The following is a 19353-nucleotide window of genomic DNA, read 5'->3' on the forward strand; positions in this document are numbered from 1 at the left end:
GGTGAGCAAAACTCTTCTTATTTCTTTAGATTGGAAAGACAACAAATGGAAAAAAATCAGATTGAAAAGCTAATGATTGATGGAACTCTCTGTGAAGACCAAAGAGTCATTGCTAATTTTTGTGCCAAATTCTATCATGATTTATACACATCTAAATTTAGCGAGCAACATGCTCATAATTTTTTTGATTCGTTACTTTCCATTAATCAATTAGGTAATGATGATCAAGCCTTCTGCGATTCTCCCATTACTTTAAAAGAAATTGAGGAAGCAATTAAATCTTTAAAAATAAACAAATCCCCTGGTACAGATGGACTAACGTCAGAATTCTATCACATATTCAGTGAAAACATAGCTCCTTTCTTATTAAATGTCTTTAAGGAAAGCATAAATAAATTGTCTCTCCCTCCTACATTATGCCAAGGGCTGATCACTTTAATTCCCAAACTAAATAAAAATATTAATTTAATAGATAATTGGCGTCCTATAACGTTCCTAAACAATGATTATAAAATAATTGCTTTAGTATTAGCCAAAAGATTAAAAGGAGTATTACATTCTATTATTGATGAAGCACAGTCTGGCTTTATGCAAGATAGACACATATCTAACAATATAAGATTAATATTAGATATTTTAGATTATTCTGATATAATTAATAATGACAGCTTAATTTTTTTCTTAGATTATTACAAAGCTTTTGATACTTTAGAACACAGCTTTTTATTTCAAGCTCTTAAAAAAATAGGATTTGGTGATTTTTTTCTGTAAGATGGTTAAAATGTTATATGTAAATGGAAATAGTTCAATTAAACTAAAAAACGGTACCTCTCCCAGATTTTTCCTTAATCGTGGTGTTCGACAGGGTTGTCCAGTGTCCCCTTATTTATTTTTAATTGCAGTGCAATTTCTTAATTTGCATATTACAAGGAGTAACCTAAAAGGCATCATTGTAGGAACCAAAAAGTTAATTATAAGTCAATTAGCTGATGACACAGCGTTGTTTTTAGGAGACTCCTCTCAAATCCCCGTAGCCTTAAATATCCTTCAGTCATTCTCTAGAGCTTCTGGTCTAAGTCTGAATAATGATAAATGTGAATTATTGCCCATTAAAAATTGTAATGTTTCTTCAATATGTGGCATAGCTAAATATGTGGCAATATGTGGCAATAACTAAAGATAAAAGTAGATGTGCAACAAACTTTAATCCGATTATTGCTAAAACAAAGAAAAAACTTAATTGTTGGCTTCAAAGGGATCTATCTATTAAAGGAAGAGTTTTGCTCACTAAGGCCGAGGGACTTTCACGTCTCTCTTATGCGGCCCAATCTCTCTATGTTGATAAGTCCACATGTAAATTAATTGATAGAGATCTGACAGATTTTGTCTGGAAAAATAAGAACCACTATATGAAGAAATCGGTTATTCTAAACAACTATAACAAAGGTGGTTTAAATTTGATTGATTTTAGTTCTTTAAATTATACTTTTAAAATAAACTGGCTTCATCGGTTTTTGAAAAATCAAGACTCCATCTGGAATATCTTCCCACAACAAGCATTTTCAAAAATTGGAGGTATAAAATTTGTATTAATGTGCAATTACAATATATCTAAAATTCCCATCAAACTTTCAAATTTCCACCAACAGGTACTTTTGGCATGGGCTTTAATATATAAACACAATTTCACCCCCCATAAATTCTTTATTTGGAATAATCAAAATATTTTATACAAAAATAGATCTTTATTTTTTGATAAATGGTTTAATAACGGTTTTCTTTTAGTATGTCAACTATTTAACAACCAAGGTTTTTTAATGACTTACAGTGAATTTCTTTCTGAATACAATATGCCAGTTACCCCCAAAGAGTTTGCCATAGTCATGGGAGCAATACCAGCAGGAATCTGTGTCCTCTTTAAAAACTACATTCACTCTCCTTCTATAATTACTACTTTTCCTGAGCCAACCGAAACTCCAATAGGTAAAATATGTTTTTCAGGAAAAAAAGAAAGAAATAATAAAGTTAGATCCCTTTTTCTTGAAAATATAATTTCTGTTTCTCCTGCAATCTCTTATTGGAGTAATTTATTTAAAAACTTAAATTGGAAAAAGATTTGGTCCTTACAACAGAAATATTTTCTAACTAATAAAGTAAAAGAAGTGTCCTTTAAAATAATAAATAAATTCTACCCTGTTAAATATTTTATGATTAAATATAAAAGTAATATTGACACAAAATGCTCATTTTGCCAAGTTCACACAGAAACTGTTTATCATTTATTTTGGTCTTGTTTCTATACTGAACAACTATGGAAGAAAATTGAAATATTTATTAAAGATAATATCCAGCAAGATATATCAGTAACCTTTAAAGACATTATTTTTGGATATTTTGAGTCTGACCCCAATAAAAAAAAAACCTGCTTTGTTATTAATTTATTTTATTTTATTGGCAAATTTTACATTCATAAGTGTAAATTCACCAATAACAAACCAATTTTTATTGTTTTTTTGAAAGAATTTAAAATGTACCTTAACACTATTTCATCCTCAGAAAATAAGAAAGCTATTAAAACTATTTCAAATTGTAATGATTTTAATTTGTATACACTAAATGATGTATAAGATGTCTTACCCTCATGATTCTTTTTTCTTTTTTTTTCCTTCTTCATTTCTCGTTATTTTTATTTGTCTTAGTTATGTTATGATAATTTGTATGTTCAGATGACATTGTACATTATTACTATATTTTGTATTGACATTTTTGTAATTCTGATACAAAATTGTATACCATGTTTGTCATCTCTATTGTTTGCAAGCATAATAAAAAAAAAAAAAATAATAAAAAAAAAAAAACTGCTGGATGTAGAAATCATTTAAATGGGTGAATCTGTGCTGAAATCACACTTGTACTACTTTGCGACCCTCAATCTCTTGATTCTCCTCCTGATTTGCTTGAAGAGGGGGGTTGTTTGGCTGAAGGAGGTCCTGGGGTAGCTGAAGATGGTTCTGGGGTGGTTAAAGATGGTTCTGGGGTGGCCGAAGAAGGCTCTGGGGTGGTTAAAGATGGTTCTGGGGTGGCTGAAGAAGGCTCTGGGGTGGTTAAAGATGGTTCTGGGGTGGCCGAAGATGGTTCTGGGGTGGTTAAAGATGGTTCTGGGGTGGCCGAAGAAGGCTCTGGGGTGGTTAAAGATGGTTCTGGGGTGGCTGAAGAAGGCTCTGGGGTGGCTGAAGATGGTTCTGGGGTGGCTGTAGAAGGCTCTGGGGTGGCTGAAGAAGGCTCTGGGGTGGCTGAAGATGGTTCTGGGGTGGCTGAAGAAGGCTCTGGGGTGGCTGAAGAAGGCTCTGGGGTGGCTGAAGATGGTTCTGGGGTGGCTGAAGAAGGCTCTGGGGTGGCTGAAGAAGGCTCTGGGGTGGCTGAAGATGGTTCTGGGGTGGCTGAAGAAGGCTCTGGGGTGGCTGAAGATGGTTCTGGGGTGGCTGAAGAAGGCTCTGGGGTGGCTGAAGATGGTTCTGGGGTGGCTGAAGAAGGCTCTGGGGTGGCTGAAGATGGTTCTGGGGTGGCTGAAGAAGGCTCTGGGGTGGCTGAAGAAGGCTCTGGGGTGGCTGAAGATGGTCCTGGGGTGGCTGAAGATGGTTCTGGAGTGGCTGAAGAAGGCTCTGGGGTGGCTGAAGATGGTTCTGGGGTGGCTGAAGAAGGCTTTGTGGTGGTTAAAGATGGTTCTGGGGTGGCTGAAGAAGGTCTGCGGAGATCTGCAGGGTCTTCTTTAGTTATTACGTCAATCAGTTCGTTAGACAAGTTAGTCCAATTAAAACTATTCCCAGTTGTGTACTTGTTAAAAACTTTTTCACATTCCTTCGTAGCCCTTATTTTTACCCTCTTTTGCATTTCCACCTCTGCAGATGTTATTGTCTCCTCTTCATATACATCTTCAAATAGAGACTGGTAGGATGTTTTACAAAGCTGAATAATCATGGATACCAACAACCAAATTATTGGTATGCCAAAGAGCAATGACAAGCCGATTATCTGTGGACAAAACATCAGCATGTTTTAGAATGAACAATTTATAATAATAGAAAAGACCAGGGTTAGCCTGTATCTTAATAAGGTTTTGAATCAAGTCTAATAATGCAAATGTATTTTTTCTCAATGCTTTTGTGGCTCAAAACCTTCTTAAATTAGATTAGTCCTCCAAACTAAAATGCATTCCATGATACATGGAAACAAGGTTGAACTGTAAGAAACTGAAAGGATGAACTGTAAAAGCTGCAATTTAATACAATACATTTTCATTTCTCTTAGCTAAAACAATAAAGAAATGTAATAAAATATGCATATAATACTATATTAAGAATTATTTTATGTTTTAAGAAAGTGCTTATACATATGTTACGTGGGCTCAGGATGGGTTGCACCAATAAGGATTAACCTAAATTAAGCAAAGTTTAGATCTGGGTTTTATATGAGACGCTGCATCCCTTTGCCATGCTTCAAGTATTCCTGCACACATTTCCTTTAGACAAGAAGTGGATAGCGTATTTCCAAAGTGCCCTTTTATACTCACAGTCACACAAGTAGTGAAATCATAAGCTACCGCCTGCCCAAGAGGAGTAGCCTAATACCAAAAACATATTTTCAGTCCGTGAATGTGACAACTAGAAGTCTAATACATTTTAAATAGGCAAAATGTTCTTCTAAAAATGTCTTCATTTTAATTTTAATTTATTCTGTTAGTGTGAATCGTAATATTCGTAATGTTAAATATTTTAAAAATAATATATATATATATATATACATACATATATACACACACACACACACACACACACACACATATATACACATATACACACACACACACACACACACACACACACACACATATATATATATATATATATATATATAAACATTTCCCTCTATTGTATGGGAAAACATCATTATAATTAACAAAGTTTATGTATAGCATTCCTATAATTACATGGTTAATGTAGCCTACCTGTGATAGAGACCGATAATGTCTAAGCCTCTTGGACTCCTCAGCTGTAAGTTTCTCCTCATTTTTACAAGGAATTTGGTCGTACCACTCCGTAATGTTTTCATTTGTTAGGGTCCAGCAAACCAAAGCGTCTCCATCAATCAAAATCGTTATGATCCAAAATGAAGTAAGAAACATGTTTCTAAAAACATGTTTACCTAAAACCCTACGGCATGCCCAGGATTGGGATTGGGAGCTCGATCCATCAGAGCGGCATTCACGTCTTGAACAACACAGTGCACACATTATTGTACACGTTTTAGCAGGTAATGTCAGTATTATCATAAGTCCGACAACTGGAAGGAAAACATAGATTATACAGAACATCTGGTTGTTAACAGTATTACACGGGCATTTAAATTCCATTTTATAAGTGATCTGAAATACAAGAAATAGAAAAGCAATTGCAAATGCACCGCTAGGAGCGAGCAGATTCTTCAGTATTGTGGATTCAATCGTTGGATGTTCTGGATGTACCATGTTTACAGATCTCTCAGACACATTTGGAGTAGTATGGGTTCATACATTAGTTAAAAGGTAGCCTACTCTCTCCTCCCCTTAATGTACAGCAGATAGCCTGCATGAGTGTGGTGTGTGTGTGTGTGTGTGTGTTTCAAAACACATTAGCACCCATCAATACTGTTCTACTATACGTTAAGCCAGAGGAGCCTTGATTTCTTATATGCTACATTACACAGTTTATAGTATTTTGAAGCATACAAAACTATCAAATATAAAACCATGTAGATTGTTTAAACACATGAACCACCAACAACCTGATCACTGACCATCTAAGATCAAAACTCAGGCAATTGGTTATAAAGTGGGGTTCATTTGGTTGCATTTTATTTGTAGTTTAATATAATTGATTAACTTTACCTATCCTGAATGGGAATATTAACAAGAACATTAACCCCTCTTTGACTCTTTCATCTTTAACTTCTTGCAGGTGAGCATATTTTCTCACAGACACACAGGAACTTCCACCCCCTCTCATTTGTGTTGCAGATGTATCGATGCCACCCGAGATACAAGCCTTTACTCATATGGAAAGCCACAGTTATGCTGTGATGTATTGTATGTGGTTACGCACAAATTTGGTAAGTGGTGCATGGATCACGTTATACAAACATTCAGCATTAAATACTCGACTGTTCAATTTTAGATTATTTAAGATTATGCAAATAGAAGAGATTCAGTGCACATAATTATAAGCTTATAAACCTCATTATGTCTCATATAGTGTGCAATATTATGTGTATATCCCATTTTACATTTAAAAATATTAACCCTGGTCATGATTATCCATTCCTGTTCCCCAAGTACATTCCTGTCAAATTTCTGCCTTAGAAAATATATATATATTTTTTTTTTTTATGATTAGAAGCTTCTTAAAACGTCTTATACTTAGCATTTACCCATCAACATTTTAAGACAATGGTCTCGGATTTAAAAGGTCCCAACACTGATTTACTTCTGTTGCTTCTGAACACCTGACTTTGTTTGTTAATGTGTTTTTTTTTTTTTACATGACACTTTAGTTTATTCATAACAGTATTTGCAGTTGGATGCTAAAGTCTTTTTTTTGTGATACAGCAGTAGCAAAGTACATCAGATATTTCAGATTTTTTTTATTTCAAGTTCAGTCAGGCTAAACCTGACTTCCCCCAATTGCCTACAACTGACATCAATTCTCATGCACAAGCTGAAGCCATAAACACCAAGCAGAGTGCCAAACGTGAGCTGCAGCAAAGGGCTTGAGCATACAGTCCTATGTGGTTAGAAACAGACCTAACCCACATCATTGTTTGGCACAAAGATAACGGTTGAGATGATGAGTTTAGATGAACTACATGTTTGCATTTAACAGCCAGAGTAAAAAAAAAAAAAAAGTTCTCACGGTTATCTAAATATATCAGTACTTACACCAGCATGTTAAAATCCATATAGTGACTTAAATTGAAGTGCATAATTATACATCTTGAATGATGCTGCTATTTTTAAAGTGAACAGCTTTATTAGATACTTTTATGATTATTAAAGTGATATCAGGTCAATAATTTCATTAATTTAATTTACTTTTTTATTAATTATAAAATAATACTTTTTTATTATTTAAAGATATGTAAAAGATCAACGAAGCACCATAATCAATTGACTTTTTTCTGTATATTGTTAATATTATTGTTTGCTGTTAGGTAAATATGATATCAGATTAAGCTATTGATATAAATATCGATATAATAATAGCCTTTGTAAAGTTCCTGGTTAATAAATACACCAGTGACTTTTTGCAGGTGAGGACTTTGACGTGGACAGGCAGACAGCATCAAAGGTGAGGGGAAGCAGCATAAAGAAAAGGAACTTCAATATAGCACAGGCTAGAAACAAGTTACACACAATTCATTTTTAATGAGAAGGCACGATTCCTTAAAGGTCCCGTTCTTCGTGATCCCATGTTTCAAACTTTAGTTAGTGTGTAATGTTGTTGTTAGAGTATAAATAATATCTGTAAAATTATAAAGCTCAAAGTTCAATGCCAAGCGAGATATTTTATTTAACAGAAGTTGACTACATCGAACGGCCTGTTTGGACTACATCCCTCTACTTCCTTCTTTAATGACGTCACTAGAACCGCTTTTTGACTAACCTCCGCCCACAGGAATGCTCCCTCAACTCTACCGAAATTCGTTTATGTACTTGCGCACTTCTAATAACTTACTGTGTTTACTCAGCTCTTACGGTGATTTTCTGAAGTAAAACTGACGCTTCATCTTTTGTGTGATGTACAATAAACTTTATTAAACTCATCAGTATGTTTGATCATCATTCAGACAGCAGACTTGTAGGCTATTAATAAATAATGGATACATACAAGCAGATGAAAAAAACGTCATAATAACCGTAATTAAACTACTAAACTATACCTGTTTCATCTCTATACAGCACTCTGACTCTGTAGGGATTATTGTCCGACTCGAACTGAACACCGTTAATGAGAGTTTCTGATATTATCATCATTCCGTGAGATGAAATTGTCCTCACTGTTGCCAACTATTTTCACAGGAAAGTAGCTAACGCCTTCCCTAAAAGTCGCTAAATGTCGCTAGATGACGTCATACGTCAATTAGCATATTCATGACGTAATCGCTTCGTACTTGCGTTATGCCTGCCTAATGTATTTTCTCTCTAAATTACAATGCTCACAATCTGTATTTAATATAATATAATATAATATAATATAATATAATATAATATAATATAATATAATATAATATAATATAATATAATATAATATAATATAATATAATATAGCCCAAATACCTTGTTGATTTGGTACAGCCATACGTTCCAACTCGGGCCCTTAGGTCCAGCACTGAAAACCTACTTGTGGTACCCCGGGTCAGACTCTCTACGGTGGGCGGTAGGGCTTTTAGTGTTGTTGGCCCTAAGCTTTGGAATAAGCTGCCCCTGAATCTTCATGCGACCGACAACATCCGGACCTTCAAAAAACTACTCAAAACTCATTTTTTCAAGCTTGCCCAATAAATAAGTATCCTCAACACCGTTTTCTTTGTTCTCCACTTTCTTAGTTCTATTTGCTACATACTCTGTCGTAATTGTATATTTTGGGTAAATAGTACAATGTGTTTTTCTTTGATTCTTGTCTATTAGTTTCATGCTTGTTTCCATCTGTTTGTCTGTAATAAGCAGATGGCCTTTGTATCTGTTTGCTTACTGTTTGTTTGCTATTTGTATTGCATTGTGAAGCGACCTTGGGTTCTTGAAAGGCGCTATATAAAATAAACATATTATTATTATTATTATTATTATAGCCGAATTTCAAGTAAAGCTGGTCTCATTTCCTATCTTTTTTTTTTTTTCTTTTTTTGTCTGACGAGTAGCTATAATATAGTGACTACATTTTTTTATAGGCCTATGGAAAATTATCTGAGAGAGTTAGCGAATCGGATGAACTAAAGCTCTGTGATAGTGAGTATTACAAGTATTAAAGGGATAGTTCACTTTGAAAATAAATTTTGGTATGTTTTAGCTTACCTCAAGGGCATCCAAGATGTAGGTGTCTTTTTTTCCGCAGTAGTTTCAATTTAGATATTTTAGGTCAAACCGTTCTTGTCTGTCAGTCATTTCATGCAGGTCTATGGTCACTGTCTCAAAGAGCAAGCACAGAGTCCAAATTAAAACAATTCCCCATCGTCCAAATTAAACAATTCCCCATCGTAAGTACACATTGATGGCCTAAGACACGAAACGAGCGGTTTGTGTGAGAAAACGAACAGTATTTACATCGTTGTTATCTCTTGAACACAGCACACGTCCAAATGATCTGAGGGCGCGGGCGGGTATAGATATATCTGATATATTGGATGCCCTTGAGGTAAGCTAAAACATACCAAAATTTATTTTCAAAGTGAACTATCCCTTTAAGCACAAGAAAAGAAAGCAAATTAAAATGGTTTAAATTAAATATAAAACAAAAGAGAAGCAGATAAGTGGTAAGTCAGTGAAAAACACTGCTGATTCGCGTCAGTCAGCTGCCGTGCGCTCAACAGAAGAATGAGCCGCTGCCCGCTGCTCCTCTCAGCCATTCACTGAACAGGGTAGACGCAGAGACAGGTGTGACGGCAGGGAGAACGCAAGAGCTCGCGCTCGCAGTCGCAGGACAGTACTGGCAACATTTGAAGGTTACTGAGGTTTGTCCAAAAATAGCTAGATTTGTCGCTAGTCGCTTTTTTGAAAAAATGTCGCCAAAGGGGTCTGAAAAGTCGCTAAAAATAGCGACAAAGTCGCTAAGTTGGCAACACTAATTGTCCTGAGAGACTGTGCGCAAACTCGTGAAGCTCCGCCCTCTGTGTCGTCCAGCAGCAGCTTATTTGCATTTAAAGGGCACACACTAAAACAGCGCGTTTTTCTGAGCACCAAAAATGACAATTTAAACATGCTGTAAAAAATTATCTGTTGGGTATTTTGAGCTAAAACTTCACATACACACTCTGGGGACATTAGAGACTTATTTTACATCTTGTGAAAAGGGGCATAATACGGGACCTTTAAAACTGCCATGACCCTCAAAAGCTTTCACCAAAACTTTACTTTTAATAAAATCATATACTGTATATTGTTGGACATAAGTTTACAGCATAATTCAGAACAGCATACTATAAAGGTATGTCAGAAATAGCAAGAGTGGGTTATGCGAAGGTGTGTCTGGAATTATGGCAATTTATCACTAAGGTGTAGGTGAAGAAAAAAAAAACTGAAAAGGATAGTGTCCCTTGTTACAATTACAAATACTTTGGCAAACATTTGTTGGACTTTTGAAGTTTGATTTGGCTTAAACCCACATTTCCATGTTATTACTTGAAACATCTGGCAACAATGAGTGTTCGGTCACTAACTTACTTGTCAAAAATAATCTTATTTATATTTTTACTATTTCTATCCCACATTTAACTTTTCTGTTGTAATATGACTCATGACTTGAAATGCTCTCATATATTATCCTGTGTCTGTCATTTTTGTATGAAAGTTTGAGACAAATCCACCAATGCCCAAATAATGACCTCTGTAGACTCTTAGATAGGATTGAAGTAAATCATTTTAAGTTTACATTTAGGTCTGATATGAGTTGCATTCCTCCTTATACCTCCTTTTCACTGAGAAAGATGACTGTGTCACTCCAACCTGATTTCACTGCAATTCGTACGTATTTTACGAGGTGGCTAATTCCTGCGACTTTTCAAAAGGCATCATCAGGAAGGTCCACCCCAAAACCTACCCATCACTGGTGTCTAGACAAATCGTACGAATTAGCCATCTCATAAAATATGTGCGAATTGCTGTGAGATTGTGTTGGTCTCTCCGTGATTGTAGGAATTCCCCTGTTCTCAATATATATTAAAAGCAATTAAGCAACATAGGTGTTTTTTGGGGTCTAGAAGTTTCGTACAAATGGACTTCTGTGACCAGTACCTAATTTGCCCACGTCTTCCAGATAGCACTATTCAGTTCTTATATCGGGAGCATCAAATGTCTGTTGGAAACCCTGGCTATTTGACTGTATAACTCTTTGTGATATAGTTCAAAGGATTGTTCAATGTATTTGTTGCATACATTTGGATAAAATACTTGTAGCCATTTCTCCATTGTCATTACTTTGGAGATACTTTTCAAATTCCTTCTGAATCTGCATCTTTATCATGTCATTTAAGATATAGTATTTCTGTTGGTGATCTAAACGAAAAGTAAGGTAAGATACACCTGTTCTCTTCTGAGTTTGCATTTCCCTGATTTTATGCATTTTGAGGAATACTGAATCTCTTTTTGTGCAAGTGAGATGAGTAAATGCATACTCACTGGCACTGCCCACATCAGCACTTGCTCCCGATTTCTCTTCCCGACAGGAGAGATGTCAGCCAATAATTGGCAAAACAAAGTAATTTGCGAAACTTATTTGAAAAAGTAACTTAGATATTTTGTTGCAAATTCAAAAGTAATGTGTTACTTTAGTTACTTGAAAAAGTAATCTGTTTACGTAACTCGTGTTACTTGTAATGCATTACCCCCCAACACCGTCTATGCCTGAATTATAGGCAATAACAGGTCAGTTGATTTTTTTTTTTTTTTTTTTTTTTTTTTTTTGCTGAATGAAACAGCACGTATATCAATCAAATAATTCTCTACGCATCTATTGAACCATTGTGGGTTCTGGATTTTTCATTTTGGATGGGTTAGTTAGATAGTATAGATAGAATAAGTTTCCAGTATCCAGTATCCAGTTTAGTTTAGTGTCTACCAGATAGAGGGTACAATTACTCAAATGTACATCAACTATAAGCCAAAATAAGGGCAACATCACAACATAAAACTGTGATTCTCATGAGCACAGAGTAGGTGTATTTGACTGTCATGTCTTTAACTGACACCTGACAAATGCAGGGATATGTATTAAAAACCTGCTGGTTCTGTGCACACACACAGGACATGACTGATATCAGTTGTTAATATACAGTTTTTTAGTGAGCAATCAGTTTGGTGAATTTAAAAGTACATCTCAGTGTCTGTGACCATCATGTGACCTGCAGTGTTTAACAGGTTTTGATGACTGATGATCTGAAAATAAGTGATTATTAAAAAACAAACAAACAAACAGCTGAACATCAGTTAACAAAAAGAATATACATCAAATCTGTTTCTGAGTAGTTTTGGAATAAAATGTAAAAACTCTTAAAAACAGTAACTTGAGTTTTATAGGCTACTTGGTTTTAAGATATAACATTGATAACACTGTTAATGTAACAATAGAAAATACAATTGTATTTTTTTGATGGCATAAGTAATGTTTATTAAAATGTGTCAACATGAATTTACATTAGATTACAAAAAAAGTGAATAATTTGCTTCCTCATTTCAAAACCACTGCATGCCACTAGTATAATTTTATTTTTAAATGTTGTTTTGTCAGCTGAACAATTGACGTTATTAAACTACAAAACAATTCACTGAAAAAACTACTTAAATCCCTCACAGCCTACTTTTCATTATGGTACAAATTTGATGCTAGCCTGATTAAGGTTAACCGTTTCAGAGCCCACATGGGACATTCCTGACACTACAGAAACTGAAACTGCGAAACTAGATGAGAAGGAAGACGCAATAGTAATAAAGGAATTTGAATCACACAAGAATTCAACATGTCAGCCTGACTGAAAACCCTAAGCTGGAGTTGCACTACACATCTTTGCTAGCAGAGTGTGCTGTTGCTCCAGAAAATGCTGAACTGCCATTAATGAAGTGGATGGAGAATAGAGGGGCTTTGCCTACTCCATTATTGTTATTCGAACCATCTTATTACTATATTTAAAAAAAATACAAATAATTATATAATTACTGAGACCTGCATTTTTAATAGGCCTAAGTTCTGTTGGATTCATAGATTTGTTAACAAAATCTAATCTAGTGAATTTTACTTTAGCCTTGTCAGTTTTACCAAGCTAAATAAAGCCTGCAAATGAGGTTAAGATTTGTAGTGTCATGTTTTATGCACTGCTGTTTGCATAACAGCAAAAATAAATACAAGGTTCTGTTTAAAGTGCATGGCTGTGGCTTATGGTCACCTCCACATTGGAAAACACTTTGTCTGGACCTGCAAAAATATTCAGAATGTGAATGATGCTTCAAATGTTCACGTTGGTATTACATTGAGATTTCTTAATGCCCACAAGGTAGAAATCTACTGGAAAGGTGATAAATAAAGCCAAAAATTAAGCAAAACAAATAATATGATTGACTTTATGGAGATCAAGCAATGATACGTATAGATACTCACCTTAGAAACTTCTGTGCTGTTTATGTTCCATGAAAATGTGACTGACATGTGACGTCTCCAGATTGGATTTCTCTGCAGACGTATGGACCCCGCTATAATGTCTCCTTCCTCGACTGTCACTGGGGCATCCAACATGAAAAGAGTCTGTTTCCAGTGAGTGATCCTGGGAAAAAGGCAGGTTCTGTTTTACTTTTAGTTTCAGATTAATGTTTTACTCACAGATTATCCTGTGAACTGTAAATTTTAAATTAGAACCTGCATTCAGATCTGAAATTGCGAACTGAATATCAAGTGTGCTATTATGTATTTGGTCCTTTTTCTGTTTATGCATCATACTCTGAATATGGTCCGGTGTTCAACTCCAGTGATGGTCCATCCTCTTCTAAACTCTGGAAATGTGCACTGAACCAGACAGTGAAACCATGGAACATGCCTGACTTCTCAGCACTGAAACTAAACTCTCCTTCGAGCCTCTGGACAAAAGTGGGGAAAAGCAGTGTAGTTAACATGTGCTTCATTTTAAATAATGGTTATATAATTTAATCCAAATTTTAACATTTACCTCTAAGTCTGAGACCTGTATTGTGACCATATCAAGAGTGATAACATCAGCTGGGGTGGACAAACAGTCCTCCGTTAGAAGATGATGGCTGAATTTAGGCTTTGAGAGAAACTCTTTCTGTGCAAGTGACCTACAATACACAAATGCACAGTCAGAGTTATCATATTACTCAAGTGTAATATAACAATGATGTATGTAGCTGATCAATTGGGTCATCTTGTTTCAATAAAATTCAAAGTACAGTTTTAATTACTCTATTTAACCATTAATTATTTAATAATTCAACAATTTAATTAAATAAATAATACTACAAATATTTTCTTAATTAAATTAGTTATTTTCACAAGTAAAATGTGCAGTAGTTTAAGAACATCTACATTCTTTTTTTTTCATTGACTACTATGGTCCAAATGGTCTCAAGGTCATTTTTAGTAGATGTATGAAGTTCAAATTCACAGGTGTCCTATCAGAGCAACCACAGCTGTAGTTCATCACATTAAATAAGAGCATGTTTCACTAACATTTGACAACTAGAAAGTGTTAAAATAATGTTTGCCTTCATTCTGAACAACATATTGTAAACATTATCATTTTAAAGCCACTTGATTTGATATTTTGCCACCTAATGCAATGGCAAAATGCTCATATAACCACAACACATGTCAGAAAGAGCTGTAATATCAATATGAAAGGCCTCACTGTAGGTAGCTGAAGTCTAGGCCATAGGGTTTCTCCCAGAACTCCATTTTTTCCATGTAGTCAGAGAAGGCCTGGCAAGGAACGACGGTCAGACAGGCAGAAGACGGCCACATCATTCCACCCTCCTTCAGCCAGCGGTCACGTGCCAGCAACACTGACTCCAACATGTACTCAAACTGAAAGATAGTGCTTAAACCGTGACAATTATGGAAGAGTAATATTACAGTTAAAGTGAAAATAATTTCAAAGGTGACATTGTTCATCCACTCAACAGACATAATGTTTGTGTAGTGATATTCAGTTTATTTTTGTCTGTAAATATTGAAGTGAAATTAAGCAGTAGTTCAAAGCTGCTTTCATACCAGTAGGCAGTTGCCCATCCACTCTGACACTAGAACATCCACTTTCCCAGGAAGAGTGAGATTCTCAGCTCGGTCCTGAAAGACGGTCACAACTTCCTCACAGCCATTCTGCCTCACTAGTTCCTCAGTGTGTTCTGCCATTGAGCTGGCCTCCACAGCATATACCTACAGGAACAAAAACTGTAAAAATTAATATGAGAGAGTTTTTTTTATATTAAACATGGATTTTTTTAACCCTGTAAAGCCTGACATATGATGTTATAAGTAGAAATTCTACTTTTTTTAATGGATCAGTTTATTGAAACTTTGGACAAAAAAAAAAGTTTGGATATGTTTTGTTTGTAGTTCAATCAGGCTATTATGGCTCATATAGTATGATATAGTAAAAATATGGAGGGATATGACACACTTGAGGAAAGAAAAAAACACTGAGAAGAAATTGCTATTTGGTGCAGTTGCTAATGTTTATATGACCAAGAAGTAATATGAAATTCTGATCTATGAGATCTTTATAACAGCATAACTGACCACTTGCATGAAATGCATATACATTTCAGTTATCATTTCAGTTATAGACCTTATTCAGAGCAGTTGTTCAAACCGTGTTTTCAATGGCGTCTGCTGTTAAAAGCTGTATAAAGCTCCAAGATCCCTTATCATTTTGCACACCTCATGTTGTCTGGAATTTTATTTCTACTGAAATTTCTTTGAAAGATATTTTTATGATCAAACCTCTGAAGTTTTTATTGTGGGTGTGGGGTGGGGGTTGGCAATGCAATACAATGATGATTGAAGGTTTATAAATAAGCATTCCTCAAAAGCCTGTTGTATTATACTGATACATAAATTGTAAAATGATTTTTTTTAATTATGTATGGACAATCAAGTAAACAAGCAAAGAAAGTTGCTTCAGTCCAGTAAATGTTCATCTTGAAATATGACTAACATTAGAAAAGTAATTCTTACATTTACATTTACAAAAAAATGCAAAATTCCAAAGCAAAAACATTTTTACCACAACCTGAAGGTGGACTTTTTTTACTTCATAAAAAAAGTGTCAGGGTTTCTCTTTTGTTTTAGAATTTTATTTTTGTCTTGTCTGTCTTGAGTTGAGTCTTGTGTGTTCCTGCCATGTATCCTGAGTTCCATGGCCACTGACTCTTAACTGCCTGACTGGTGCAGATTTCTAACTCCTGTTTCAAGCTTCTGGTCCCGTGAGCCTCTACCTGGCGGCAAGACTGGCGCAACATCTGAGATCTACATCAAGCTACGAGTTCCTTGTGTTCCTGCCTGGTCTTTCCTTTGGATCTGCCTCTATTGCACTCACGTCATCGCCATCTTACCGACGGTCATCCATCCTGCCTGTCATCGTGTCGTCTGCCCTGCCCTACTGTTTGAACTGTGGTTCACACTCTTCAGTCTGGGTAATAAAATCCGTTGTCTGCTCATTTGCATCTAGGTCCTATCTCTAACAAAAAGGGTATGAACTTTCAATCAGAGTGCAGAAGGCATGAATAAGATTTTCTATGAAAGTTCAACAGGTTTTTCAGCAAAGTTTTGTTATAATTTCTAAGCATAAATTCACGTATCAAATATGATACAGTAGACTTTACAGGGACTGGTTCAGTTTTTCAATACGTTGAGTCAGAGTTCACTCTTCGGCTAGAACTCGACTTGTGTAAGCCGGTGATTATAGTTAATAAAATTATAAATATGGATATTTTTCTTACAAAAACACATCGCTTCGCTTCAGAAGGCCTTTATTAACCCCCTAGAGCTGTATAGATTACATTTATTATGGACGTAATTGCTTTTTTGGGCTAAAAAAATGGTACCGTTCACTCCCATTATAAAGTTTGGAAGAGTCAGGATATTTAATAACTCTGATTGTGTTTGGCTGAAAGAAGACTAGACTCATTTAGGCAACACCTAGGGTGGCTTGAGGGTAAGTAAATTATGGGAAAATGTTCAATTTTGGGTGAAATAAACCTTTAATTACTGAAAAGCATTCTGCAAATATTTTGTTTGTCTCACCGCTGCAGGTTGTGCTAGAAGAGCACAGAAGAGGCTGATAACGCCTGTCCCACAGCCCAAGTCCATGACCACCTTCCCCCTCAGGGAGGCGCTATTACTCAGGATCACCTGCCTGTATGTATCTGTGCGGGGTTTATCTGACAGCATCTCCAGGTGAAGCCTCTGAGAGAAAGACCCAGATAATACATGTTAACACATAGTTTGCTTCTGTATGAAGAATCCTTTGAATTTAGTCCTACCATTGTATTGAAGCAATTTTATTGATTTAACTGAATGCTTGCTAGGCTTTAGATTGACTAACTTAACATTTTAGTACTTACTAATGTCCCATAATCGCCAAAGTATTCGTCATCTTGCCAAGCATCTTCTACATCTACTCTTTTGTGCAAATAGCTGGATGGGACATAACCAAAGAGACCCTGCAGTTCAGCCCACCACCACACGTCTGAACTCCTCTCATGGACCAGCAGTTTATCGCCAACTGAGAAACTAAGCTGTCAGTTAAAAGAAAGTTAAAAAAGTAAATATATATATATATATATATATATATATATATATATATATATATACACACACACACACACACACACACACACATATAGGATAGATATAATATATATATATATTGTTCCTTTTTCGCGTATATTGTCACCACAAGTAATTGTCACATGTAAACAATTTTTTATCGATATGCCTATGTTTCTCTTAAGCAAACCAGATGTTGAATTTGAGCTGTAGCATTTGGTCATCTAACTATTCCCAAAAATTAAATGCTTCCGCTCAATAATGAGTATATGCTGCCTTCACGTGCTATCGGAGTTTCATAGTTAAAAATTGGACATAAATGCTCTCTCAAGTGACAAGTCGTAGTAACGTTACCACCACGGGAACTTGAGGGAAGCTCCTAAATTATGGGCGGGCCACAAACTGTAGGCTAAACATGGCGGAAGGGAAGAACATTTACGTTATTAGTTTTTCCCACAACACCTAACGTTACATCGCGTTATCTTGTCGTTAAAATATTGCTACAAATATGAATAAACATTTGAAGCGTAGTGTAGCGTTATGTTTAGCAAAAATAGCCTGTATTTGACTGAAATTCCATAATCGTCAGCAAGCTGCGTTAGATAACCTGGTGAATGTTTACGGTTGTCAATTAATGTAACGCTTAATATCATTTTGGCTTTATAATACGATTTCCCCAAAAAATAAGAATAAGCCCGGTGTCCTCAATGACTCCTGTTCTTTCCGACAGCAGAGCAATTGAAAGCGACGAGCTCGACTTATCACGACTTCAGACGTGGAATAAGGATGTCCAATAGCATGTTGTGAAGGCAGCAAGAATCACACTCACTCACTGTGAAATCAAAGTTTATTTTGAAAGGCCACCATCATGTGCTCAACATATACCTGCTCATCTCCTTCAGCCACAAAATCCGCAAGTCCGACATACTCTTCAGCTTCATGACCCTCGCTAATGTCATTTTCATGCATTTCAGCACGTCAAACCTCTAAATGCACACAAATCACGAACCGTAAACGTGTTGAACCGCTATAACAAAAAGTGATAGGAACTGTTTAACATTCTACGCCGCCTCTCCCACCACATTTTCAAAATAAAAGTCCTGTTGAAATTGGGATGTTTTTGAGCCATTCCACCGAATAGGTGACTTTTCTGTCCCCAGAACATCATATGTATAAAATTGTATGAAAATGAACTCTAAAATACATTTTATTAATTAGCAAAATGTCCTGCATATTATGCTAACTACAAATTTTAAAATTTATAATTAAAAACATTAATGAAAACTACATAGAAAAAAAAATAGCATTTTCTGCATGTCACCACTCTCTGTCTCTAAACTTTGCCATGAAATATAATGATATATTAAAATCCTTCAGAAATCTTAAGTTTTGGGGATTGTTGTGTGACTTTATATCCAATCTATTTAAAATGTTTGTTTGTTTTTATGAGAATTTTTTTTTTGATCTAATATTTTAGATAAAATACACATTTTAGTCATGTCCCCGGGTTTTCACTCAGTCCTGTTACCCTCACACATTCCCCCTCTGAAAAACTTGGAATATTCCACAAGACACATTTTCAACAGGAAGTTGCATCATCTTGATCTTCTAAAGGCAATGGGAAGACCATAAGTAAGTCCTCTCATTTTAATTTCTGTATATTTGATGAAACTGTAACTATGACTGAGAAGGTCAATCTCAACATACTGTCCTGTTACCTAAATGATTTCTTAGAATTTGTTTATTTTAAAAATATTAACTTTTGTTAAGTTACTAG

At 35.4% G+C, this 19353-nt stretch overlaps 1 protein-coding gene across 3 annotated transcripts; it reads right to left on the reverse strand.

Moving 5' to 3' along the window:
- Positions 1-12391: 12391 nt before the first annotated feature.
- Positions 12392-18666, reverse strand: prmt2 (protein arginine methyltransferase 2). Of its 3 annotated transcripts, none has more exons than XM_081368092.1 (9): positions 18462-18666; positions 17372-17545; positions 17052-17213; positions 15018-15182; positions 14656-14831; positions 13957-14086; positions 13731-13867; positions 13395-13557; positions 12392-13211 (listed from the first exon to the last, which is right to left on the reverse strand). In XM_081368092.1, the coding sequence occupies exons 1-9, from the start codon at positions 18543-18545 to the stop codon at positions 13179-13181; spliced, it is 1224 nt and encodes a 407-aa protein (XP_081224218.1). In that variant the 5' UTR covers positions 18546-18666; the 3' UTR covers positions 12392-13178. The 3 variants fall into 3 exon arrangements, with proteins under 3 accessions (XP_081224218.1, XP_081224217.1, XP_081224219.1); XM_081368093.1 differs by lacking the exon at positions 12392-13211 and adding an exon at positions 13222-13301; XM_081368091.1 differs by having other exon boundaries at positions 13164-13557.
- Positions 18667-19353: the final 687 nt, after the last annotated feature.

Source organism: Scardinius erythrophthalmus (assembly GCF_964197995.2).
Source record: "Scardinius erythrophthalmus genome assembly, chromosome: 6".
Taxonomy (NCBI): domain Eukaryota; kingdom Metazoa; phylum Chordata; class Actinopteri; order Cypriniformes; family Leuciscidae; genus Scardinius; species Scardinius erythrophthalmus.

Coding starts and splice junctions, on each gene's coding strand:
- prmt2 (XM_081368091.1), bottom strand. CDS start 18,545: ATGCATGAAAATGACATTAGCGAGGGTCATGAAGCTGAAGAGTATGTC. Junction 15,183..17,051: donor TTCTAGCACAACCTGCAGCG/GTGAGACAAACA, acceptor TTGTTCCTGTAG/GTATATGCTGTGGAGGCCAG. Junction 14,832..15,017: donor GGATGGGCAACTGCCTACTG/GTATGAAAGCAG, acceptor ACTATCTTTCAG/TTTGAGTACATGTTGGAGTC.